The sequence below is a fragment of the Medicago truncatula genome, chromosome 2, assembly GCF_003473485.1.
Source record: "Medicago truncatula cultivar Jemalong A17 chromosome 2, MtrunA17r5.0-ANR, whole genome shotgun sequence".
Taxonomy (NCBI): Eukaryota; Viridiplantae; Streptophyta; class Magnoliopsida; order Fabales; family Fabaceae; genus Medicago; species Medicago truncatula.
The window spans coordinates 21,090,199-21,117,262 of record NC_053043.1 but is presented as its reverse complement, the minus strand read 5'-3'; the positions used below and the strand labels follow the sequence as shown (position 1 = coordinate 21,117,262).

At 34.9% G+C, this 27,064-nt stretch overlaps 1 protein-coding gene and 1 long non-coding RNA gene across 2 annotated transcripts; both read right to left on the bottom strand.

The window, feature by feature from the left end:
• Nucleotides 1-327: 327 nt before the first annotated feature.
• On the bottom strand, nt 328-6,417 carry LOC112419376 (uncharacterized). Its single transcript, XM_039830994.1, has 9 exons — nt 6,355-6,417; nt 5,038-5,718; nt 4,485-4,763; nt 3,828-4,161; nt 2,302-2,506; nt 1,666-1,911; nt 985-1,168; nt 771-896; nt 328-342 (listed from the first exon to the last, which is right to left on the bottom strand). The coding sequence occupies exons 1-9, from the start codon at nt 6,415-6,417 to the stop codon at nt 328-330; spliced, it is 2,133 nt and encodes a 710-aa protein (XP_039686928.1).
• Nucleotides 6,418-6,531: 114 nt separating this feature from the next.
• Nucleotides 6,532-7,251, bottom strand: LOC112419062 (uncharacterized). The gene is made up of 2 exons (XR_003009091.1): nt 7,173-7,251; nt 6,532-6,613 (listed from the first exon to the last, which is right to left on the bottom strand). It is a non-coding gene; the product is annotated as an uncharacterized lncRNA (long non-coding RNA).
• Nucleotides 7,252-27,064: the final 19,813 nt, after the last annotated feature.

Genomic DNA, 27,064 nt, shown 5'->3' with positions numbered 1-27,064 from the left:
CACCTTCTTGCTGCCTTCAAAGTTGGCGCATAGTGACGCAAACATAGCTTTCGCAGTGGATTTGTCACTCATCTTCATGTACTCGGTGCGAGGTATAGAAGCCACAATGATTCCTCTGATCTTGTGGTGTTTCTTATAAAGCTTCTTCTGAGCAGGAGTATGTATTCTTCTGTCCACAACAACTCCTTCTTCATCTAAATCCAAGTCATCAACTCCATCTTCCAGTATGTCCCATAGCTCTTCATCCAATCCCATGATAAAGCTGTACATATTTGTTTTCCACCATGAGTTATCTTTAAAATGAGTTCAAAAACAATATCCATTAAACTATTCAAACCCATCCTGCAACAGTTTAACCACATATATTCAAAGGCGAGTAATTTTGTCATCTCAAACCCAGATGTTCTGGGGCCATCTTAGACAAAGATTAGAAGTTAATGATGTCTACTAGTATTATAAATACAAAAAATGATAGCATCAATGCAATAAATACAAGATTGGAAGACTGCATTGGTAATTTAATAAATCAGTTTTCAACCATCTCAAACTATTATTTAATATGTGAAATGCATCAAAAGATAAAACTATAGTCTATGTATGCAGTTCCAAAGAAAACTATTATGTACATCAAATGGTTTTGTAAGACAAGTGTCAGAAACCATTCCTTGGGTTAAATGGTTTCAGACGTACAACACTAATAGTATTTCAGAGTATTACTGCAGATCCAAACATGCACTAAAATTAAAAAACCATATTGAACTGAAACTTACGTATTCTAGACTGTTAGGATCAATAGTTTTCCAATCCAAGTACTTGAACTTGCTTAGTCTCTCGATGAATCTTGTGAATGCAGCTGGGTTATTTTTGTCAAAGGCACCAGGTTTTTCAAGGTCAACCTGTTTATATAAAAATAAATCAGTAAAATCAATTATTCAGCTTAATGAATAAAATAAACCATTAATATTCATGGAATATAATGCATACATAGTTAATCATGGGTGTAACCAGTCTTGTCATCTTGTCTCTTTGTTGATTCCAGTTTAAGCAGTTGACCCAGACATTGATCACAAAGCATGACACCCATTCGTCTTGTTGAAGCGACCACAAGTCTATCCTTTCCACAGAATAATCATGAGCCCTGTTATTCGAGCAGTACAGAAGCTCATCCCTATACAATTATTAAGCATTTTAGGATTTGTAGTACTAGAAACATGATTTCATCAAGCATAAAATGGCAGTTCACTCATCAAAGGCAGACACAAACATCCAAAAGATCAATCGGAAAATATCATAGCATAAAACTGTAAAATAAACACATTGAAATGAACAGTAAAGAAAACTATAATATATATATGTAGTTCTAAAGAAAACTATTATTTACATCAAATGGTATTGTAGGGAAACTTTCTGAAACCATTCATTGTGAAAACTGGTTTTGACATACAAACATCCAACATACAAACATAGTTCAAAACAACAGCTTAAAAACCAAATAAAACAACCAATTTGGCAAAAAAATCAACATGACTATAATTAATACTCATCACACTTACACTAAGCTTATGTTTTGGCATAATCTCACTTATGTGAACTATGACATTGTACATTAATGACTCGGCAAAATGCTTCCTCATAACAGCTAAATAAGAAATTGTTTTCACTTACTGATCAAGCTTCGAGCTCCATGCATATGTTGATAAATTTTTCTGCAACTCAGTTGCAGTAGACTCGTGGACAGCGTCATCATACGGGCTGTCAAGGTACTTCGATTTCTTCACTGCACGTCGACGCTCAGGGTATGTGCTATCAGAATAAAGCATATTATGCTTCTTTCTTTTCTTTGTCGTGACTGTTTGCACATTGTCCAAGTTAATTATTTCATCTGGCATCACTGACCTTAGTGGAGTTGCACTGTCAAATAATATTACATAAGAGTGTTTATTTTTGCAGATTTTAATTAATATTGTTATTGTGCAGAATATAATTAATCAATTCTAAAGTACAATTATCACATTGCTTGATTCGTACTCTATAACAACGTTTGAGACACATTCTGTAGGCTTCTCCCCATCCGTCACATCTTTAACAACGTTTGAAGCTGGATTCTCTAAATAATTTGTATTGAACCTGAAACCATTAAAAAAACATTTTAGTTTTCAGACATCACATATCAAAACCATTGATAAACACTTTAAAAGTTATGGTTTAAGATGGATTTTTTAAACAATTAGTTTGTTATTATAGTTTTACACATCATAAATAAAAAACCATTAAAACATATCATATATAATCATTTCTTACCCTGCATTTGAAGCTTCAAAAAACTCTGGAAACTTCAAGATAGTTTCCTGTGTCAATGTCATTCCCATATTGCATGCTGCCTTAACTGAATCATCAATGATCTTTGCATCAATCTCAACTTCTTCATCATCGACATTTTCATCATTGCTTTTGGCATCATCATCTTTAGTTTCAGCTTCAGGTACTTCCACCCCCTTCTGAGTACCTGATGTAGTATTTTTCTATCAATCAAAAGTAAGTATTTTTGTGTATATCGTCTCCACAGGGACTAGCGCGATATTCAAGTCATTCAACAATCAATATTGTTCTAAGTGTATGGATTTAAAATGTGTGTTTGTGTAAACTATATAACTATTTGACATAAAATAAATAGAGAAGAGATATGACCATTTTGCTTGGGGTTAGAGATTGCAGCTTTAGAGATATCAACCAAGCGTAACAGCTGCAATCTCTCGATCAATTAACAGATTCTAACTTTTTAAACGATATTATCACAATCACTCGGCAATATCATTCGTGTCCAAATGATATCGTTATTTCTAAGGGATCGTTTAAACATCGATTTCCCAAACATTTAAACGATCACAAAGTCGATTGAATAGTTTAATCGACGATTTCCCAACCGATTAAATTACCCAAAAGCATTAAGTCCTAGATTAAAAGTGATTATCAAATATTAACATCCATGTCTAGAGTGATAACTTAAGATATATTGTTATTCTATTTCTAGATTCAAAAGTATGTGTCCATATTATTTTGAATCTCAATAAAACATTAAATGCAAGAATAACAACAATATTGAATAAATAGCTAGAATCATATATTGAATGATCAAGAAATTACATAATGGCTTGTTTGAATACCTCAAAACCCACAAGGGTAGATGTAGCTACATATGTCTATGATAGCTTTGCAAAAGATGAAGAAGAGATGAAGATTTCATGCCTAGATTCATGATGTCTCAACAAATCTTGATAAGAATCTACTCCTAACACCTTACTTTGCTTTGTGTGTCTCTCTTGAAATGTCATCTCTCTATATGAAAACCAAATAAACAAAAGTGAGCCTGTTTTATTCCAAAACGTGTTCACTTTCCTTCCTCCTTTAGTTCCTGTGCGGCTCCTTTGTTTTATGCTCTCAGGCTCCTCCAATTTGTTGTTTACGGGTCAGCTAATGCCATTTGGGTCAAAGGCCCATTTGCATTTTACTAAGTACCTTGCCACATGATATATGTGTGAGCATATGATTTGTATTTTCTAAGTCCCCTGCCACGTGCTATACATGTGACCATGATAATACCATTTTATTTCCCCTGTTCAACACTTCAAAGTATGTCACACATTCATTATCTCATCTAGCCATTGATCATAGTAATAAAAGGCCCTAATACACTACTTGACTCAATAAATAAGAAAATGATAATTTATTTAAAATGACTCTAAATTAAGTACTAAACAAATAGAACTTGAATAAAAACTTAATTAAAATGACACTAAAAATATGATATGACGGACTGTCATCAGTACCTGAACTCTTATTCTCCTCAGTTTCATCATCTTTCGTTTCAGCTTCAGGTACTTCCACCCCCTTCTGAGTACCTGAACTCTTATTCTCCTCAGTTTCAGCTTCCTTGGTTGTGCTTGGTTCTTCTGAAACTGCATCATTTTTCGCAGACTTTTCAGTACTTGAAGTCTTATTCTCCCCAGTTTCAGGTTCATTTGATGTGTTTGTTTCTGCTGAAACTATGTCATTCTTTGCAGAAGTAGAAGCATTTGCCTCAGCTATTCTCCTCTCCAAGGTTTCTGCGGTTCTAGTGTAGACCCGTATGCAACCCCTATAATAATTTAGATGCTCCTCTGCCTGCAATCGGGTTATTTACATGTATTGTTAGGATTTTTGAAACCATAAAAAGACAATATTATGGTGCAATTGTTTTATGTATTATGAAAGAAAATAATAGCATTCACTCATTCATAGGAGAATAGTCTTTCACTATTAACAATTGTTTTATATATACTACTAATTTGTATCAGTTTAAAACAAAAATGAAGAAAAACATTTAAACTAGCAAGTAAAATTATTTAACAATACTAATGGTTTTACTATATAACATCTTAAAACCATTTAAGAAAATTAATGGTTTATACATTAACATTGCATGAATATCATTAATTTTCTCTCACCTTAGATAGTGGACATGTTTCTGCATCAAAACACATTACAAGCAGACCATCATCGGTGCTCTGCAGTCTTTTGACCCCAACTGTCAATCCTTTATCCAGTCCCATAAGCTCATGCACCTTCTGAAGGTCTTGGTTTGCCGACTTGCCATCCCAATCACGAAGCGATGGCTGCTTGTATTTTCCTATAAGGAATGGGCTTCTCTTCCCCATTTTCTCCATGTAATAATCTGCAAAATAATTAGTATCATCATAATTAGCATCATCTTCTTCATCATGATCCTATAGTCTATGTATACATGCAGTTCCAATAAAAACAATTATGTACATCGAATGGTTTTGTAAGACAACTGTCTGAAACCATTCCTTGTGCAAAATGGTTTCAGACATACAAACAGCCAACATGAAAATAGGAATATATATATAATGGTTTGAAGCTAAAAATAGGAATATATTACTGCAGCCAACATACAAATACAAATATGGGAGAGAGAGAGAGAGAGAGAGAGAGAGAGAGAGAGAGAGAGAGAGAGAGAGAGAGAGAGAGAATGATTACCATTAGGAAGTGGAAGTCCGCTAATGGATTTGCCACTTCCGGATTTTGCAATCCGTCTTTCATATATTGGAGAACATGGAAGCACCAGTTATAAGATGAAGCCTCTTCTAATACTTGAGCATAATGTAGAGAAACTAAGTTGCTGTTATTGGGGCACAACATGTTGTGAATTATAAGACAAATTGCACCCTTTACCCATGCCTTTGGTTTCTCCATTTTCTTCAGTCTTATCTCTAACTCTGTCACCTTGACAAATGGAGAATAATCACCATCCAATCCTAACTCTACCCTAAGTCTCTTTATTGCTGCTTCTGAGCAAAGTTTAATGTTGATCTGCTCCCCCGCCATTGGGAGATGATACACTCTGTGCACATCTTCTTCTTTCAATGGGAGCACATCCGTCTTGCTCAGTCTTATCCACATATTCTCCTTTTCAAAGTGTTTGACAACCCATTCCACAAAGAATGTGTGGATTTTTGTCCATTTGCATATATGAACCATTCCTCCAAACCCACTCTCATTCAAAAGTTGAATTATCTGGTCTTTTCTTCTTTTTCCATCTATTGACTTCATAAGGTCATAGACCTTAGGTATGCTAAGCTTGTGCCTCAATCGTTGCTCTAAATCCAAGTTTTTCTTTCCATGTTCTTTATCAGAACTTGCTTCATCAGATTTGTTAACCTGGATAAAAAAAATAAAAATTACTAGCATCAAATGATTATTCTTGAGAGATTAACAAAAAGTTATTAATAATACACTTGAGACATTAATCCAAAGAAAACAATTACCAGCATCAAATGGTTTTGGTGTAAAACTTTCTGAAACCATTCCTTGTGCCAAATGGTTTCAAGCAGTATTAACAAATTCCAATTGTTTTTAATTTTCAGTATTAACAAACAAAGGCATTGAAACACAGAATTAACAGTATATTATTCCTGAGAGATTAACAAAAAGTTATTAATAATACACTTGAGACATTAATCCAAAGAAAACAATTACCAACATCAAATGGTTTTGGTGTAAAACTTTCTGAAACCATTCCTTGTGCCAAATGGTTTCAGCCAGTATTAACAAATTCCAATTGTTTTTAATTTTACAGTATTAACAAACAAAGGCATTGAAACACAGAATTAACAGTATATTACTCCTGAGAGATTAACAAAAAGTTATTAATAATACACTTGAGACATTAATCCAAAGAAAACAATTACCAGCATCAAATGTTTTTGGTGTAAAACTTTCTGTAACCATTCCTTGTGCCAAATGGTTTCAGCCAGTATATTAATAATATACTTGAGAATATGTATAGAAAAATACCTTCTTTTCATCAGATTCTTCTCCAGCAGATTGTTGTTTTTTCTGATCCGGCTTCTTTTTCATCTTTTTACCACTCTTCATTGCATTTTTGTCATCAGATTGTTGTTTCCTTTTCCCACGGTTTATCTGATCCGTCTACTTTTCCATCTTTTTACCTTTTTTTTTTTTTTCCATTATCGTCATCAGATGCTTGCTCCTGCTCTAATTGCGTAAGTCCAATACTGAAGTTTGGAATTGGCCCGTCGTTAGATTTGTTAACCTGGATCAAAGAAATCAATTACCAGCATCAGATGATTATACTATACTTGAGTCATTAATCCAAAGAAAACAATTACCAGCACCAAATGGTTTTAGTGTACAACACATAGAAACCATTTCCACAGAAAAATGGTTTTGGTATTTATTTTATTAATGTAACTTCTAAGTTCTAACTAGACATGCACAATTGAAAACTTTACAGGACCAAAATGGTTTCAGAGTAAAACTTGGGAAAACCATTTACACAGCATATTGGTTTTCAGTGTACTATTCAACAACAATTAGGAAGAAGATATACAATTTTTAAACTATTTATGTTAGATGCAATGATGTTGCATGTTAAACATGTTACATTGAACATTGTTCTCACATCAATTTCAGTTCACTAGGGTCTAATTTTCATTTGTCGATTCACTCCCTTGGCACAAACACTCTGAAACCATTTCAATTTGAAATTAAACTGTCAATTTGAGATGATTTCAAAACTATTTGAGAACAATGTTCAATGTAAGACAGCGACAGTGAAAATGAGCAAGAAATCATATATGATAAGTTTGAACCTGTTTTTTTTTCATCATTTTGCGAAAACGGAGTTCCGGTGATGAAGACAAACACAGCGACGGGGACTCGGTTGCTGTTGTTCACCGTTATCCACCGAACAGAAACCAAACAGGAAACACAGCGACGGTGGTTTTGAAATGCTTCGGTGACGGTGATGTTGAATGCTTTAGTGACGGTGATGTTGAATGCTTCAGTGACGGTGGTTATGAAATGACGGTGGTTCTAACACAGCGACGGCGGCCATGCAACTGACGGTGGTTATGAATGACGGTTACGGTTACGATGACGATGACGTTGATGGCGATGAAGACAGCGATGGTGATGGTGATGAACAAAGCGAGTTGTGACGGCGAGCAATTGAAATGATGGTGAGCAACTGATCGCGACGGCGAGTTGTGAGCAACTGATCGGAATAGAGCGTGACGGCGAACGGTGACGGTGACTGTTCGACGACTGTTCGAGTTTTGAGTAATAGAGAGGATGAGTGGATCTGATGCAGGGAACGTTTTGGGCTTTTGGTTTACGTTTTTTTCAATTCAAATTTTTTATTTTGGGCTTTTGGTTTACGTTTGGTTTTGTTTGGTTTGGGGGGTGTATGACAAAATGATTTTTGGTGTAGGAAGCAATTATGCACGGTGCATAAGGAAATGGCTTATGCACCATAACCACTCCCCCCCTAACGTATTTGAGCGTAAATAGGCTCCCAGGGCATCAAGCCCTCAACTTATTTGAGCGTAAAAAGGCTCCCAAGGCATCAAGCCCTCAACTTAATTGAGCAAAGGCTCTAGGGCATCAAGCCCCCAACAATGAAATGCTAATGCATGAACTCGACCTCTTAACATCTTAAATCGACAACCTCTTATATAATCCAATAATTTGGAACTTCTTCATCTTAATCAACTTAGACCGACTCATGCAGCTTAGTTAAATAACAACAGCAACACAACAGTATACAAAAACAGCATGACATAATAATATCAATTGCAAGTCAACAACGTCTCAATTATTCACATATAATTCAAGTAATGCATATACAATTATATCACAATATAACAACATCAAATAATAATCAACATCTTAAAACATCATATATACATATAACACTTCATCAATCATGGACAATATCGTATTCACAACATATACATACATATACTAATTCATCAATTATAAACAACATCATACTCATAAACATATACATTCATATACTAATTCATCAATCATATTCAATTATTCACTGTGACCTATGTGCAGTAATTTGACTATAACTCAAGTTCTATAAATCATTTTGAAGTCAAACCAACGGCATTAGAAAGCTAACATTCATACCTACAACTTTCGTGTTTACCCCTAAGACAAATTCTGTACCAATCAATACCAGTTTTCATTTCAAATTCGGACAAAGTTGTGCTGAAATTCATAAAAATTCACTGTGATCTACGTGCAGTAATTTGACCGTAACTCAAATTCTATAAATCGTTTTGACGTCAGACCAACGGCATTAGAAAGCTAACATCCATACCTACAACTTTCGTGTTTACACCTAGGACCAATTCTATAACAATCAATACCAGTTTTCATTTCAAATTCGGACAAAGTTCTGCTGAAATTCATAAAAATTCATTGTGACCTACGTGCAGTAATTTGACTAAAAGTCAAGTTCTATAAATCATTTTGACATCAGACCAACGGCATTAGAAAGCTAACATCCATACCTACAACTTTCGTGTTTACACCTAAGACCAATTCTAGACCTATCAATACTAGATTTCATTTCAAATTCGGGGCAGAGATGAAAAGAAAAATCAGAAAAAGCAACCCATATTATTCAACTTCACTTTCATTCAAAATCATCACAATCATCGCTCTTAACCCTAATTCTCAAATTCTCAAAAACTAAACCTACAACATATTAAATACAATTTTCAGAATCATAGACTCAAGATTATTGAATGTTAGTCCCACTCTTACCTTGGGATATAAAAATCGCAGCTTCCTAGGTCTATTTCCCTTCTCTTGGCTTTTTCTTCCTTTTCTCCAAAATTGATTATGTTTTTCTAAACTAGGTCTCTCCTATTTATAACTTTTCTTTTCTATTTTATCTTATTTGTCCTTCTCCCCCAAAACTCTCTAAAATCTCATAACAACCCCTAAACTCAATATTATATTCTAATATATATAATAAAATATATATATATATATATATATATATATATATATATATAATATAAAATATTTCTATAACAAATAACAAATATATTTCTAAACCAAATAGCATATATATTATACTAATAAATACCAACATATAACATAACAAAATATCACTCATCAAAATAAATCATATAAATCACACAAATCATATAGTATATTCTAAACTCATTAAAATAATCAAATAATTAAAGAGGGTGTTACACATTTCATCCTCATATTCATCATCTTCATCTTCTTCCTTAAATCAAAAAAATTGTCCATCCAAATAAACCTTCAAATTCCTTAAATATTTTCACTTCCATCTTCTTCTAAACACAAAATTCAAAATCACCAAATTTCATAAACCCTAATTTTACTAAACCTATAAATTTGGATTTTGGATTTAAAGAAAAAATCTCACAATTTGGATTGTGAACCTCTCATGTCATGTTTGAGTGCTCAAGCATAGTTTTAGTAAAGATCATCACAACTTAGATCTTGTAATTTTCTCATCGAATACAATCATCACTTTCCCTATAGCTTTCCTATCTCTGATGGTCGTGAAGGCAAGGTTGGCCTGCAACAATAATAAATTGTTTATACCATTGTATAGCACTAGTCCAAAATCCAAAAAGGTTAAGAATCTAAAAAGCTAAACAGCTAGCTCATATGCACAATGCTCGTCAAGTTCACATCAAACACTATTATAATCAAATTTCATAGAAAACAAGAAACCTGATACTTTGAATTCTCGGTTTCTTTCTTTATTTCCATTATGGGTTTGGCAAACTTAGGGTTTATAAAATTTGAGTATTTTGAATTTTGTGTTTAGAAAAAGATGGAAGTGGAAATATTTAAGGAATTTGAAGGTTTATTTGGATGGACAATTTTTTTTGATTTAAGGAAGAAGATGAAGATGAAATGTTTATAGAGTTACTGAATTTATTTGTTTTTATTAAAAAAATATTTTATAAAACAAAGGTATTAATAAAATTAATATTTTCATTTTTTTTAATAGAAAAATGAAGAAAAGGATTAACTTGTGCACATTTTAATAGATAAAGAACCTAAATGGGACAAAGAAAAGTTAAAGGGTTAATGTGTTAGAGGCAACAACAACTGGAACCCAAGTCAAAGTACCACCCTTGGTCGAAGAGGAGGCACCAACATCACCATGGCGCACCTGTGCATGTCTAGGGTGATCAGCTTCGGCAACCACTGGTTGTTTCGAAAGATCTTGCTTCTCCTTTGCTTCATGCGGGTGCAACCATCGACATGTAGTAACATTATATCCAACAGAGTAACAATGATGGCAGAAAAGAGGTCGTCGTTCATACTGGACTTCCACCTTGAAGGCAAATCCTTCCCTTTCCACAAGAATTTCGTCATATGCCCTCTTTGATAAGTCAATATCCACCAATATTCTTGCGTAATGGCCAAAAGAGTGGTTGCGTGTCGGACCATCTAAATCAATAGGAGTGCCAACCTCACTTTCAATTTCTTTCAAAGTTCTTTCCCGCCAATACTCATGCAGTAACTCAACCAAACGAGTCCAAAGCGATGTGTGTGTCTACTTCTGAGAGTAATAATTGAAGTCCTTTGTCCACTTAGAGAAACGAAGCAAACCTAGTTTAAGGTTTATGGTGCCTGCTGCCCAAATTTTACGTAAATCATCCGCCAACTCAAAGTGCAAATCATAGTAGCCCTTGCCAAGCGGTACCATCTTCCACTTAGCAGTAGTTTTCCAAAACGTGCCTAATTTTGTGCTCAAGTCCCTTGTTGTATATGGTTTGTCCCCTTTGCGCAAGGTCAGTCTAGCTCTCAATGCATTCTGGCAATCAGCCAAACCACGTTGATATTCATCCTAGCCAATTCGAATACTCAGCGCATCTCCTTTGATGCAAGGAGTCGGTAACGGATCAGTATTAGTAGTAGAATTTTCGCCTCCCAAAACAGCTGCAAAACACATGTATGCCATGCCTAAGCTTGACACCAGTTGTAACTTACTATAAGCTTAGAGATTAACCTCTAGTTAGCATGTCCCAACCTTCTGTGCCACATCCACTTCTTATCATTCACTGACAGAAGACAAACTACCTTCTGATCAGCCAGTTCAGAAAAATTGATTTTATAGACATTCCCAACTCTATTTCCATTGAATATTATGGATTTGTCATCCTTTTTGATTACAGTGCAGCTGGTCTTATCAAACATTACATCATAACCATTGTGCTCGCGATTTTCGGATATCACACCATTAATTGATTTGAATCGTCAATCTTTGAACTCTCGATTTTTATTCGTGGGAAGGGAAAAAATGAGTAAAAACCCTTAAGACTCTGAATTCGGGGGTTGGTTACGCGAAGGGAAGGTGCTAGCACCCTAAGCGTCTATGGTATTCCATAGGAACCTCTTACCTAGATTATATTGTGCTAAATTCATTTGCTTACTTGAAAAATTATTACCTAAAATCTAAGTGAAAGAATGGAGGGAGAAGAAGTATGTTTTTGGTTATTTTTATTTGATTTGGAAGGACAAGTCCTCTGCCTACGTACCCTTTTGGGAAAGGGATCAAAATCGACGTAGTTCCACCCAAAAATTTCTATGGTGGGTTAGGTTGATTTTAAGATTTTTTTGAAAATGGGTTTTTAGAAGAGAAAGAGGCCTCAAGGCATGAGATAAAGAAAACAAGTGAGGTTGATTGATTTTAAAGTTTAAAAATGGCTGAAGTTGAGTTAAGATTGATTGAGAATTTGATTAAGAAAATAAAGAGAAAATGTTGTTAAGAAAATGATTTTTGAATTTGACATATTTAGTTTTTTTGATAAAAAGGTTTTTTCTAAACTAACGGTAAGCTAACGTAACGACGTATAAGAAATAAATGTGAAGTGTCGGTGCATGTGTCGGTGCTTGTGTTACCTACATTATTACATCAATTCCTAAATACAACCCTAAGGCCTTTATGCCAAAATAAAATGCAAGAAATAAAACTTACATCAATTCTCTATTTATACACACTAAGTCAATGACAAAATAAAATGATGAGAAAATTAAATGTGCATGCTATGATTCAAAACAAAGATTAAATCGTTAGTAATCATAAGGAATATTGTGATGAATGAGACATAAGAAATAATAAGCAAGAAATTAACAATAGACATATGAAAATAGCAAGTAACAATTAAAATCATCATATAAAGACACAATAAAGCAACAATAGAAAGCAAGTGAAGAAATGAGCAAAAAATTAAAAGAAACAAGTAGGATGAATTTTTGAAAATTAGAGAAAATTAAGATGATAAGAACAATATTTTTGGAATTTTTTTAAAAGCATTAAAATGTCAAAAAAGTGTAAAAAGTATTTAAAATGATAAAGAACAGTTAAAAGAAAGAGATTGGCTCAGCAGGATACAATCTGGACCGTTGGATGAATCCAGAGGTCCAGATCTGAATCCCTAGATCTCATCACAGCCACAGGATCTAAGATCCAACGGTTTAAAAAAACAGCACAAAAGAGAAACAACTCAGGCAGCACAGTGACCGTCAGATCAAAGATTTGACGGTTAAAACAGAAAACACACCATATTTCACACAGGAGAACATACACATGATTCAAGATCAAAACACGCAGTAGCCATCAGATCAAGGAACGATCCAGATCGGATGGCTATTAACGCGATGGAGCACTGAATTGATGTATACGCGTCCGTACAAGACCGGACAAAAAAGAGAGCATTATAAAAGGAGCTTCAACAAAAAAACATCACAAAACACAACTGCTTCTCTTTCTAAGGTTTTCTAGAGAGAGAAGCTCTGAAATACACTTTGTCTTCTCTGGCGAGCAAAAGTTTTCCGGCGCGGTAGCTGGTGGTGGCGCCACCGCGCCGGAGTTTTAAACTCCTCCGATTCAAAAGCTTTTTACATTTTTAAACATCCTTTTTCCTCTAGATTACGAAAATCAACTTAGTTTTTAAAGAAAATGTTTGAAAAATGCTAGATCTGGACTTAAAGAAAACGAAGGAAGAACTTTCTACCTCTTCCTCTGTCTCTGCTTCTGATCTGTTCCTTTTCCGATTCGGTTTTGTTCCTTCTTCTTTTTGATTCCGATCCGGTTCGGTGTTAATCGAGAAAAACGAAATTGATGTTGGTATGGTTTGAAAGAAAACGAGATTGATGATTGTTGGTTGAAGATTTTTGAAATTGTTGTTTGTGTTAGTCTGATGAACAGATTTGGAAAAAGAGAATCGGAATTACATTATATGATCTTTCTGGATTTTTGATTTGATGAATGTTCTTGAGGAAATTTCTTTGAAAAAATGGTTTGATCTGTAAATGATGGAAAGAGAAAAGGAATTGTGTTTATGATGATTGGTAGCGGCTGCTATGTCAGTGTACAGTGATTCCCCCCTTTTTTGATTGCAATAAATGCAGTGGTATTTATACTACTGTAAAATAGGGTTTTGATCTAAAGGACCAATGAGAATGTGACATGTGGACAGGACTAAACTTGACCTTGGAGAGACTTAATAAAAAGTAATATGAAATAGAAAACTTGGATTTTGAAAAAAAAAGCGACTTAATAATAAAAAAACGAAAAAATGAAAAGGAAAAAACAAAATTATATAAAACAATAAAATAATAAAGATAAAATGAATGAATTAACAACAAGTAAAATTGTCCCTTCGGTAACTAAAATGAGGTACTTCAAAATAACCTCCATGTCGAAATTTCGTTTGAAATGATTAAAAAGACACGACTTTTAAAATAAGAATGAACCTTTTAAAATGACTTGACTATTATGACTAAAAAGATTATAAAATGCATAATAAAAATGCAGATAAAGTGATTTTAATTGTTGTAAAAATGCAAGCGGGGACTTAAATGCAAGATAAAAGTTTTTAAATGATTAAAGACGAAAACCATGAGTTTTAAATGGTAAAAAAAAAACGAATAAAAGAGAATGTGGACTATTTTAAAATATGGACAAAAAAGATTTCAAATGATCTTTTCAGGTTGGCTGCCACCGAATTTCACATTGCCTCCTTCTTTCATTGTAAGGGTGAGGAACATAGACTTCTCTTCTGTCATGTGCCTTGAGCAACCGTTGTCTAGGCGTCGAAGTGCCTACAGGTACACACCCCCATCCGCTCCAAGAAGCATTCTGATGTATTCAACCATCGTCATAACCACCACGTTCACGACACCGGCAGTCACCTTCTTATCAGGTACGATCAAGTGTTGATGTCATCTTTAGAAGCGCATTTTCCTCAGAATCTCAATTAAGAGTTTGTGATCGATCATCATTTGTAGGTGCAATTATGACTCTTTCAACCATATATTTATTATGATATTACTCCTCGTCTATGAATCACATACACATTAGATGTGTCCGAACATGTGTTGCATTCACATCCACAAATATAATTACCATAAATTATGTGATTTTCTCAAATTATCAACGTTGTTGGCATGTCAGTATCCGTGTTGTATTTAGTGTCGGTGTTCGTATCCATATACTTCTTAGCGGTCATCTCTTTTTATGGCCTCTCAGATGGTGGTTTGAATGTAAACAAAAATAAAAGATGGTGGTTTGAAGCTTTATAGTGTTTTTGTTTTTAATTGTTGGTACATGAGTGTGATTATTATTTAACAATTTTGAATTGTTTAAATGGTTTTAACATTTTGATTTCACTATATTTTCTTGGATATTGGATGGGGGCCATGTGTAACACCCCGTTTTCCCAATATACAAATTTCTTAAATCATTTATCAGAGTAAGCATCATAAACAACGGGATATCACATATAACATAATCCAAAACAGTTAAATAATAATTTAACCAAATATCTTAAACATTGCAGCGGAAATTATATCATAATCATAAAACGTTTTGGCACGCAGGCCCCATCAAAATAATCTCAAAAGAGTTAGTTCAATATCACAAATAGCATAGTATTCACGTAATAGAACGAAGCATGCATAACATATAGCCCCATCCCGTTACGTATCAGAGCGACCTAGACGACACAGTGAAGGCAAGGCCACTCACGACGGAAACTGCACACTAAGCACGATCACCTGCAAGTTACCCATACGAAGGGCAACATTTTCAAGCAGAAGGGGTGAGATTTCATAACAAAATAATATTAATCAATGCAATTCGAATCATAAATTAACATTAACATCATAATCAATCTTAAATAACTTTGCATATTCGATAAACAATTATCATGTATTCACATATTCAATCGTTATCAACAACATAGCATTATAGACATAACAATGTGACAATGCTCTTAGACTCCTTATATGCATGTGGTACCAATCGTCATCATAAGTATTAATATACTTTAAACGTGCGGAGGACAAAGCTCCTAATAAATCGTGCGGAGGACAAAGCTAATAATCGTGGTGAGGACTAAGCTCAATGAATGCTAATGCATGGACTCTTATCAACAAATCACCGTAATCAACATATCAATAAGCATCCAATAATTTGGAGCTAAACGTCATCTTATTCATCATATATAGACATTATGCACTTAGTTAAATAACAGCAGCAGCACAGTCAAGTCACACAACAACAGGAAGATATCAATATATCAATTGCAATTCAATGGCATCATAATATTTCATTCACAATCTTACATAATGTATAATACATTAATTCATGCTCAATTAGTATCAACATATCTTAAACGGCTTTACAGATTGCATTAAACGTCATCATTAGGTTTCATTACCAATTAGGGGTTCACTCTTGATCAAAATGTGCGACACAGATCGCACAAACACTCAAGGCACTCCAATCTGGAAGTGCTCGCGAGGCGAGAATTCTTACTCGCCATGGCGAGTACAAGACAGGTTCCAAACTAAAGCTATTCTGGGTTCAATCTTGTCCTACATTCATTCATAATCATTACTAGGTATGTCCAGGCACTCAAAGGCACTCAAGGTCCAACTAAAAAGTCGAAAACACAAAATCTAACAAGCTCTCTGCCATAGCTCGCTATGGCGAGTAAGGTTGCTCGCTGTGGCGAGCGGTACCAAAAGAACTCGCGAGGCGAAGGGAAGGGCTCGCCGTGGCGAGCGATGAATGTCGCTACGACCAGACTTCCTATTTTCACAAAAATCTAACGATTCTCACGGTTCTAAGCCTGATATTGATTCCAAAGTTCGTCCTAAACATTATCTAAGGTCTAGGAGCACTTTCTACATCAATTTAACCAATTCCTACCGTTTGATCATCAATTCTAGGGATTTGACCTAGTTTTCGTTTTTCTCCAATTCAATCCTAAAGCTTGCTAACTAATCAGCAGAATCACAATCAATTAACATTACTGAGTTATTAGTCTCACCCTTACCTTAAGTGTAGAAATCGCAGTCCTCCAAGGTCTCTCTTGCTCTTCTCTTGGTTTTCTCCCTTTTCTCCAAAAACGTATGTACAACAATGTTTTTCTAAAACTAGTTCTAACTCTTTTATATCTCCTCTTAATTACTTATCTTATCTCACTTTCTTCCCCAAAACTATCTAAAATATCAAAACAGCCCTCAACTAAATATTTTATATTATTTTCAAATCTTTATTTTATTTAACAATAAAATAAGTTCCTTAATCTTATCAAATCTTCCAAAACATGAAGCTTATCACAATATCAACCAAACCATCAATATAGTCGTAAATCATTCAAATCATACCAAAATCATGCATATATTATATAATTATAATATAATCGCCTAAACTCGATTAAATAAACAATTAACGAAAGTGGGCGTTACAACTCTCCCCCACTTAAAAGATTTTCGTCCTCGAAAATTTACCTTAAGCAAACAACTCTGGATAAGACTCCATCATCTTACTCTCAAGCTCCCACGTCTAGCTTTCACGAGTCGCCCCCGTCCAAACGACTCTCACGAGAGGTATCTCCTTGCCTCTCAACGTCTTCACTCTACGATCATCGATCCTCACCGGTAAAGTCTCTACCGTAAGGTTGTCCCTAACTTGCACATTCGTCACTCTGGATTACATGAGATGGATCCGGAACATACTTCCGAAGTTGCGACACATGGAAAACGTTGTGCAAATTCGAAAGATGCGGTGGTAAACCCACTCGATAAGCCATCGTTCCAACTCTTTCCAATATCTGATACAGATCAATAAACTTCGGGGTCAACTTCTTTGATTTCAAAGCACGTCCTACACCCGTCATAGGAGTGACTCTCAAAAACACGTGGTCTCCTTCCTGAAACTCAAGATCTTTTCTACGCTTATCATGATAACTCTTTTGTCGACTCTGCGACGCTTTCATTTTCTCTTGAATCATCTGAACTTTCTCAGTAGTTTGCTGGACAATCTTTGGTCCTAAGACCACTCTTTCACCTAACTCAAACCAGCACAACGGAGTTTTGCATCTCCGACCATATAAAGCCTCGAAAGGTGCCATTCCAATACTAGAATGATAACTATTGTTGTATGTGAACTCGATCAACGGAAGATGGCTATCCCAAGTTCCTCCTTGCTCAAGAACACAAATCCTCTAGCGACTGAATTGTCCTCTCTGACTGACCATCTGTTTGTGGATGATACGCCGAACTCAATCTCAACTTCGAACCCAAAGCATCTTGCAAACTTTTCCAAAATCTAGAAGTAAATCTTGGATCTCTATCTGACACGATGCTCGAAGGAACACCATGCAACTTCACAATCTCCTTAATGTAAATTTCTGCCAACTTGGCAACAGGGAAACTAATATTGATCGGTAGAAAATGAGCCGATTTCGTCAATCTATCAACAATAACCCAAATTGCGTCGTTCCCTCTAGGAGTATTCGGCAAACTCGTCACGAAATCCATCGATATACTATCCCATTTCCATTCTGGCACATCTAAAGGTACCATCATTCCAGCAGGTTTCTGATGCTCGACTTTCGACTTCTGACAAACTAAACAGGAATACACAAACTGTGCCACATCTCGTTTCAAACCAGACCACCAGAAAATCTTCTTTAAATCATGATACATCTTCGTAGCTCCCGGATGAATACTCAAGCTACTTCTATGACTCTCTTCAAGAATCATCTTCTTAATCTCCTCATTGTCTGGAATACAAATTCTCCCTCGGAATCTCAACACACCTTGATCATCGATTTTAAAATCACTGTCTTCAGTCTGATCTCTAGCAACCAATAAGTCCACAAACTTTACATCAACTTTCTGTGCTTCCTTGATACTTTTCAGAAATTCGCTATCAATCTTCAGCATACCCAGTTTCACACTCTGAGGTGACCATTCGCAAACCAAACTCATATCTCTGAACTGTTCAAGTAACTCGAACTCTCTGACCATCATAGCGGACATATGCAATGTCTTCCTACTCAAGGCATCTGCAACAACATTAGCTTTACCTGGATGATAATTCAAACCAAAGTCATAATCTTTCAGCAATTCTAGCCATCTACGCTGTCTCATATTCAATTCCTTCTGATCGAACAAATACTTCAAACTCTTGTGATCACTAAACACCTCAAATCTCGAACCATACAAGTAATGTCTCCATATCTTCAATACAAAGACTACGGCCACCAACTCGAGGTCATGCGTAGGATAATTCTTCTCATGAATTCTCAACTGTCTTGAAGCATAAGCTACCACTTTACCTTCTTGCATAAGCACACCTCCTAAACCCAACTTGGACGCATCACAATACACCACAAAAGGTTCATCTGACTTCGGCAAAATCAAAACTGGAGCAGTCGTCAGACGCTTCTTCAATTCACCGAAACTGTTCTCACAATGGACGTCCCACACAAAAGTTTTACCTTTACAAGTCAACTGCGTTAGCGGAAGAGCTAACTTGGAAAACCCTTCAATAAACCTTCTATAGTAACCAGCTAAACCCAAGAAGCTTCTAATCTCTGTAACGGACTTAGGAGTCTCCCATTGCGATACCGCTTCAACTTTAGACAGATCCACAACAATACCATCACCAGAAATAACATGGCCAAGAAAACTCACTTCTTTCAACCAGAACTCACACTTAGACAATTTGGCATAAAGTTTCTTCTCTTTCAACACTTGCAAGACAATCTTCAGATGCTCAGCATGTTCTTCTTCAGTCTTGGAGTAAATCAAAATATCATCGATGAACACAACTACGAACCGATCCAAAAATGCATGGAAGATGCGATTCATATACTCCATAAACACTCCAGGTGCATTGGTAACACCAAAAGGCATAACTTTATATTCATAGTGACCATAACGCGTTCTGAAAGCTGTCTTCTGTATATCTTCATCTTTTACTTTAATCTGGTGATAACCTGACCTCAAATCAATCTTGCTGAAAACACGTGCACCCACTAACTGATCCATCAAATCATCAATTCTCGGAAGTTGATACCTATTCTTGATAGTTACCTTGTTCAACTGTCGATAATCAATACATAGCCTCATACTACCATCTTTCTTCTTTACTAGCAAAACCGGCGCTCCCCAAGGTGAAACACTTGGTCTAACAAATTTCTTCTCAAGCAAGGCTTCCAACTGTTTCTTCAACTCAGATAATTCGGAAGCAGACATAAGATAAGGTGCCATCGACACCGGCTTCGTTCCAGGAACTAGATCAATAGAAAACTCAACTTCTCTCTCTGGAGGCACATCAGGAATTTCATCTGGGAAAACTTTAGGAAAATCACACACCACTTGTAGCTTATCAATCACTGCTTGATTCTCAATAGATAAAGAAGCCATTAACGAAAACATCAAGATACCATCGCGTTCCAGTTGCTTCAGCTGCTTAGTAGATAAAAACTCTGCACCACTTTCCTCTTCGACGGAAGAGAAATGCACTGACTTGCTAAAACAATTAATAAGAACGTGGTTGTACTCTAACCAGTTCATACCTAGAATCACATCCATACCGCTCAAAGGTAGACAAACTAAATCCATTTCAAAATCACGACCAAACATAGACAAAGGACATTTCAAACATACGAGAGAAGTAGTCATCGAACCCTTAGCTGGAGTTTCGACAACCATCTCTCCATTCATATCAGACAAATCAAGACCCAAAACAGAAACACAATCGAAAGCAATAAAGCAATGCGTAGCACCAATATCAATAATAGCAACTAAAGGAGTATTATTAATATAGCAAGTGTAACAGCCCGATTTTTAGCTAGATTTATTTCAATTACTTTTATTATGTGTTTGTGTGTGATTATTTGTGCTTGTGTGTATTTAATTGTCATTGGGTGCATTTACATGGATTACCGTATTAGAAGGGTATTTTGGTCATTTGGCGGGTAAGGGTAAAATGGTAATTTTGGTGAGAATTATTTTAATAATTAGTGAGAACCCTTATTTTACTAAGTTACTATTGTAGTGATTAGTTTTTACCGTTAGTGACCGTTGGTTATAATTTACCGTTGTTAGTAATTACCGTTGAGTGCATAGAAACTTTTTAGAATTGTGGTTTGAATAGAAACGGGTTAAGCCCACTAGGGGGAAATAACATTAGGGTTGTGAGAGCAAATTCATTCATTCCTTTTCATTTCACTAAGTTAGAGAGAGGTAGAGAGAGAAGTGAGAGGTGAAGGAAGAACAAGGTTAGAGGAAGGGGGAAACTTGAAGATTGAAGCAATTAGGAGCTAAAGTGAAGCCTAAGTTAAGATTAAACATCATCTAAGGTAAGGGGGTTTGTTTTCATCATAATCAATTCAAAAATTTTCATTTCTCATGGTTGTATGAAAATGGGTTGATGAACAATTGATGTTAAATTCGTGCTCTTGTTGTGATGCTATTTTCTTGTGCATGAATTGAGGATTATGGTATGTTTGTGGATGAAATTACATGTTTCAAAGTATGTATAAATGTCAAGCTATGAAATTATACTCAATTAGTGAATCTTGATATGTTGTTGTTAAAATGAGATGTGATTCATGTTCCATTAAGGTTATTGCTATTAACTGATGTTGTTGTGGGTGAATTACGACTTGGGTATACATAATTATGGATTGATGATGAAAAATGAGATGTTGTTGTTGTTTTGAGAAAATGGGTCAAATGGTGATTTTGTTTAAAATGATGTTTGATTCAAGTTTGTATATGGATTTGAGTATCTTTTCATGTCTAAAAACATTTGGGTAAACCTTTGGAATCAATTTGGGTATTAGGAGGTCAAAAATTGGGATTTTGGGGTGAAAATGGATTTTTCACGAAAACAGAATTTTCTGCAAACTGTCATCCTCGCGAGGCGAGTTGGTGGCGAGTAGCCACTGGAATTGCTCGCCATGGCGAGTAACCTTACTCGCGAGGCGATCAGCCTAGTGACAGCTTTCCCTGTTTTGCGCTCTTGCATCGTTTTCGCATATTTCTATTTTGATTTGGACTTTTTGGTAAACATGAAAGTTGTAGACAATTATGTTAGCTATCTTTTGGTTTTGGTTTGACGTCCAAATGATTTTTAGAACTTGAGATATGATTAAAATACTACACATGGGTCATGTGGATTTTTGTGAAAATTTATCGTAACTTTTTCTATGAGCCGTGAAACTTTTCCAAACTTGATATTGGGCTTAATGAAGTATTTAGAGTGAATAATTGAGTATGCATTTATGTATTTGAGAATGTGAATGTGTTGATGGTTCAAGAAATATTTTGGGGCGGAGTTGCATCGGTGAAAACGGGTTTTGAGCTAAATGTCGTTTTGTCTTAGTTTTTCTCATACGAACTTGAGCTATCCTTTGAACTAATTTCTAATAGTTTGTAAGGCTTAATTCCTTGGCTACATGATTGATTAAGATTGAATTGTAGGATTTCAAACTTAAATAAGTTGCCTAGCTTTAAAAATTATCAATGTTGGCCGTTTGCCACATGATTTGGATTTTTGTCGGAAATGTTTCTTTAGCAAATTTTCTTGTGAGTTATTGAGATTATTCTTGTATGACTAAGTGAAGTTGTATGAATGAATGATTGTATTGAATATGATGTTTATCATGAGATATGTATGCTATCTTACTTAGAATGTAAGGAATGCTTGAATGGTGAAACTATATGTGATAGTTGATGTTGAATGGTTATATGTTGGATATGATATTTGTCATGAGATGTTGTATGTTCTCTTACTTGGAATATGAGAATTATTTGGAATGGTGAAACTATATGATATAGTTGATGTTGAATGACATTGTTGATTATTGATAATCATGTTGATGTGTGATGGTGAATACTATGATTTATTTGTGTGGGCATGTTTCTTGATAATGCAATGTTGTGGAGATAATCAATATAATTGGGTGTTGTCCTATATATTGAGGTTGAGATTGTGAATTGTTGTCGCATTATCGAGTTCTTATACATGTTCATGCATCATAGTCGATGTTGCTGTAAAAGGGTTGAGCTCTTTTACTTCGAGATTATTGTAAGGCAGGTGTGAGCCTTACATACGATGTGCAAGTGGCATCGGAAGGTGACGACCTTGTTGAGATTTGGTACCACATGCATTTATGTGTCAATAAGTGCATATCATAACATGAGTCTTATGTGAAATATGTGATTGGTGATGAAATGAGATGAATGATTATTGATGATGTTGTGATTGATGATTGTAAATGAATACTTGTGAATTGATATTTGTTCCTTATACATGTGATTGGTGATTATTGATGTGAGATATTGGGGTTTGATGTAAGTATTGATGTGGGAATATTATTATTGATCAAATGCATGATGTTTAAATTGAAATATTCATGTTATCTGTTATTTGGATTATGATAATGTAATACTTACCCCCAGTGGATCTGTTATGGACCGACTGCCTATCTGTATGGATGGGTAGACGTTGTGCAGGTTTAGTTGCTTGGTGAGTTCTTGTGCTTGGTGGATATCGGGAGCTTTCTCCGATATCGGTGTTTAGAATTAGTCGGCTCTGATCTAGGCTTCGTTGTGTCGGTCTAGATTAGGTTATCTTTGGTTTTGTTATGTTTGGAGATGACCCGTTTGTTGGGATTTTTGAGATGCACCTATGTTGATGTAATTTATTTATTCACAACATGTATATTTGAATTTACTCTGGTTTATATTCCGCTGCGACTGTTGAGGTTTATATACATGTTTATTGGTTTTTGAATTTTGAATGTGGCGTATCCTCTATTTCTTGAATAAATGTATTATTCGCATGTTTAATTGCTTTAATAGAAGTAAGGCGTTACAGCAAGTACCTCTGATCAAGCGATCCTCGTTCTCCGTCTGAGTACCAGTCAAAGCAAAGACCCTACCAGTAGTCGGCGCCCTATTAGGCTGAGTACACTGTGAACTAATGTGACCCTCTCCATTGCAGTTAAAACACACAATGTCTTCACGCTTGCAATCAGCTACAATATGACCCTTCTTGCCACACCGGACACGGTTCTTGATCTCTTCACGACAGACATTGCTTTTGTGGCCTTTTCCACCACAATTGAAACACACAATCTCTGTAGCATCCTTCTTCTTAGGCCGCCTATCATCGACCATCCTCTGTTTCCCGTCATCTTATTCATGATATATAGATATTATGCACTTAGTTAAATAACAGCAGCAGCACAGTCAAGTCACACAACAACAGGAAGATATCAATATATCAATTGCAATTCAATGGCATCATAATATTTCATTCACAATCTTACATAATGTATAATACATTAATTCATGCTCAATTAGTATCAACATATCTTAAACGACTTTACAGATTGCATTAAATGTCATCATTAGGTTTCATTACCAATTAGGGGTTCACTCTTGATCAAAACGTGCGACACAGATCGCACAAACACTCAAGGCACTCCAATCTGGAAGTGCTCGCGAGGCGAGAATTCTTACTCGCCATGGCGAGTACAAGACAGGTTCCAAACTAAAGCTGTTCTGGGTTCAATCTTGTCATACATTCATTCCTAATCATTACTAGGTATGTTCAGGCACTCAAAGGCACTCAAGGTCCAACTAAAAAGTCGAAAACACAAAATCTAACATGCTCTCGGCCTTAGCTCGCTATGGCGAGTAAGGTTGCTCGCTGTGGTGAGTGGTACCAAAAGAACTCGCGAGGCAAAGGGAAGGGCTCGCGTGGCGAGCGATGAAGATCATCACTCGCGAGGCGAGGTTTATAGCTCGCCATGGCGAGCGATGAATGTCGCTACGGCCAGACTTCCTATTTTCACAAAAATCCGACGATTCTCACGGTTCTAAGCCTGATATTGATTCCAAAGTTCGTCCTAAACATTATCTAAGGTCTAGGAGCACTTTCAACATCAATTTAACCAATTCCTACCGTTTGATCATCAATTCTAGGGATTTGACCTAGTTTTCGTTTTTCTCCAATTCAATCCTAAAGCTTGCTAACTAATCATCAGAATCACAATCAATTAACATTACTGAGTTATTAGTCTCACCCTTACCTTAAGTGTAGAAATCGCAGCCCTCCAAGGTCTCTCTTGCTCTTCTCTTGGTTTTCTCCCTTTTCTCCAAAAACGTACGTACAACAATGTTTTTCTAAAACTAGGTCTAACTCTTTTATATCTCCTCTTAATTACTTTTCTTATCTCACTTTCTTCCCCAAAACTATCTAAAATATCAAAACAGCCCTCAACTAAATATTTTATATTATTTTCAAATCTTTATTTTATTTAACAATAAAATAAGTCCCTTAATCTTATCAAATCTTCCAAAACTCATAGCTTATCACAATATCAACCAAACCATCAATATAGTCGTAAATCATTCAAATCATACCAAAATCATGCATATATTATATAGTTATAATATAATCGCCTAAACTCGATTAAATAAACAATTAACGAAAGTGGGCGTTACACCATGGGAGCAGTTTATTAATTCTATACATGCAGAACGTTTGGAATCTTAAAGAAAAAAGCAATGCTTTTATTCCTTTAAACGGAAGTGGAAGGAACTTAACGTCAAGGGATGCTATTGCTTATTCTCCCTTTATTTAATAATTAAAAAATAAACCATGGTTCTCTTTATATAAAAAAAAAAGGTCACACTATCATAGCTACTAAGTCAATATTTGCTTTTCTCTGTGCAAACTATAAAGGTAGTAAGAATGTAAGAGAAGCAAAAGCTTTTATGCTTGTTCATTAGTATGAGTTGTTCAAAATGACATGTGATGAAAGTATTGAGCAAATGTACTCAAGATTTCAGACTTTAGTTTATGGACTTCAAATACTGAAGAAAAACTATGTAACTTTTGATCATGTGAGCAAGATACTAAGAAGCTCACCTGCAAGATAGAGACCAAAGGTGACTGCTATTGAGGAAGCTAAAGATTTAAACACTTTAAGTGTTGAAGATCTTGTCAGCTCTCTAAAAGTACATGAGATAAGTTTTAATGAACACACACATTTATGTTATGACGTTACTAATTACAATAAAATAAACAATAAATGATCATTATTTTACTTTAATTTTATATATAGGCAAACTAATATACGTTGAGTTAAAAAATAATTTTGTTATATGCTTTGACAATATTTTGTTTATAAATCAATATATCAATAATTTGCATAATATTTAAAAATTTAAAATTTTTAATCAAAGTTATACAAATAAACATAATAAAATAATCACATGTGTTAGCGCAGTAGAAAAAGCGGACTGACAGGCACGATAGTATCTGTCCTTCCGCTAGTAATAAATAAGAGCAATTTATTATTCTATAAATTTTCATTATTATAGCAGTTGACTAGTTGTTATCTACTCTACCTATAACTATTATTATAATTAAATAAAATTAAAATAAACGGTTTCACGTTAATACATTAAATTAATTTTTTTGTCCCATTGAGATAAAACATCCTCACACTCTCTTCCTTCTTCAAGTTAAGATTGTTTTTTTTTCTTTTAAGATTTTACTATATCTCCCTCTCTCTCCTCCCTTCTCTCTTACTCTCTCTTTTCCTCTCCTTCCTTCACACTCTCTCTCTCTCTCTCTCTCTCTCTCTCTCTGATTCCTTCTCTCTCTCTCTCTCTCTCTCTCTCTCTCTCTCCAGCTCTAACTCTCCCGTAATAAATAAAATAAATAAAAGAGTCTTTATTGAGATTTTGTGAAAAAGAGTGTGTTATGATATTTTTTTCAATTATTTTTAAAAATTCATAAAATCTGTTGAAATCCTTAAAATCATTTCAAATCCTTTAAAATCTTATGAATTAAATCCATTGAAATCCTTAATAGTCTTTTAAAATCATCAAAGTCATCAAAATCCTACAAAGTCTTTTAAAATCCTCAAGACTTTTTTAAACAAAAATTATCCTTTAAAATCCTAATCCAAAACACCCCCCTAAGTTCTTTTTAAAGCTTTTCTTTATGTTATATGTTTCTCTTCAGGCCGGTCTAAAGGCCAAGTAATTTAAGCAAGGGTTTTAGGTCTCAAAATTTTAACTGAACAAAAGGTCTCTAAAAAATTAATTTGGTTATAAGAATATTATATGACAGATAAATTATAGACATTTGCATGGCTTAACTGACAACCAAAAATCCTCAATTACGCTTATATGTGAATTGAAATAATGATCTCCATAAAATTGATATTTTATAAATATTCTGTTAAAAAATAATAATTTTAAAGGCCACATTAAATCTTTTTCTTTAGGCCTCTTAATCTGTTCGCTCGGCCCTGTTTCTCTTGCTTCCAAATTTTTATATATTTCTCGT

Excerpts from the sequence above, each read along its gene's own strand:
- LOC112419376 (XM_039830994.1), bottom strand. The coding sequence starts at position 6,417 with ATGAAAAAGAAGCCGGATCAGAAAAAACAACAATCTGCTGGAGAAGAA. Across the intron at positions 1,912-2,301 it reads TTTGAAGCTTCAAATGCAGG|TGCAACTCCACTAAGGTCAG; the intron begins GTAAGAAATGAT and ends ATTATTTGACAG. Across the intron at positions 897-984 it reads TTACACCCATGATTAACTAT|GTTGACCTTGAAAAACCTGG; the intron begins GTATGCATTATA and ends TTATATAAACAG.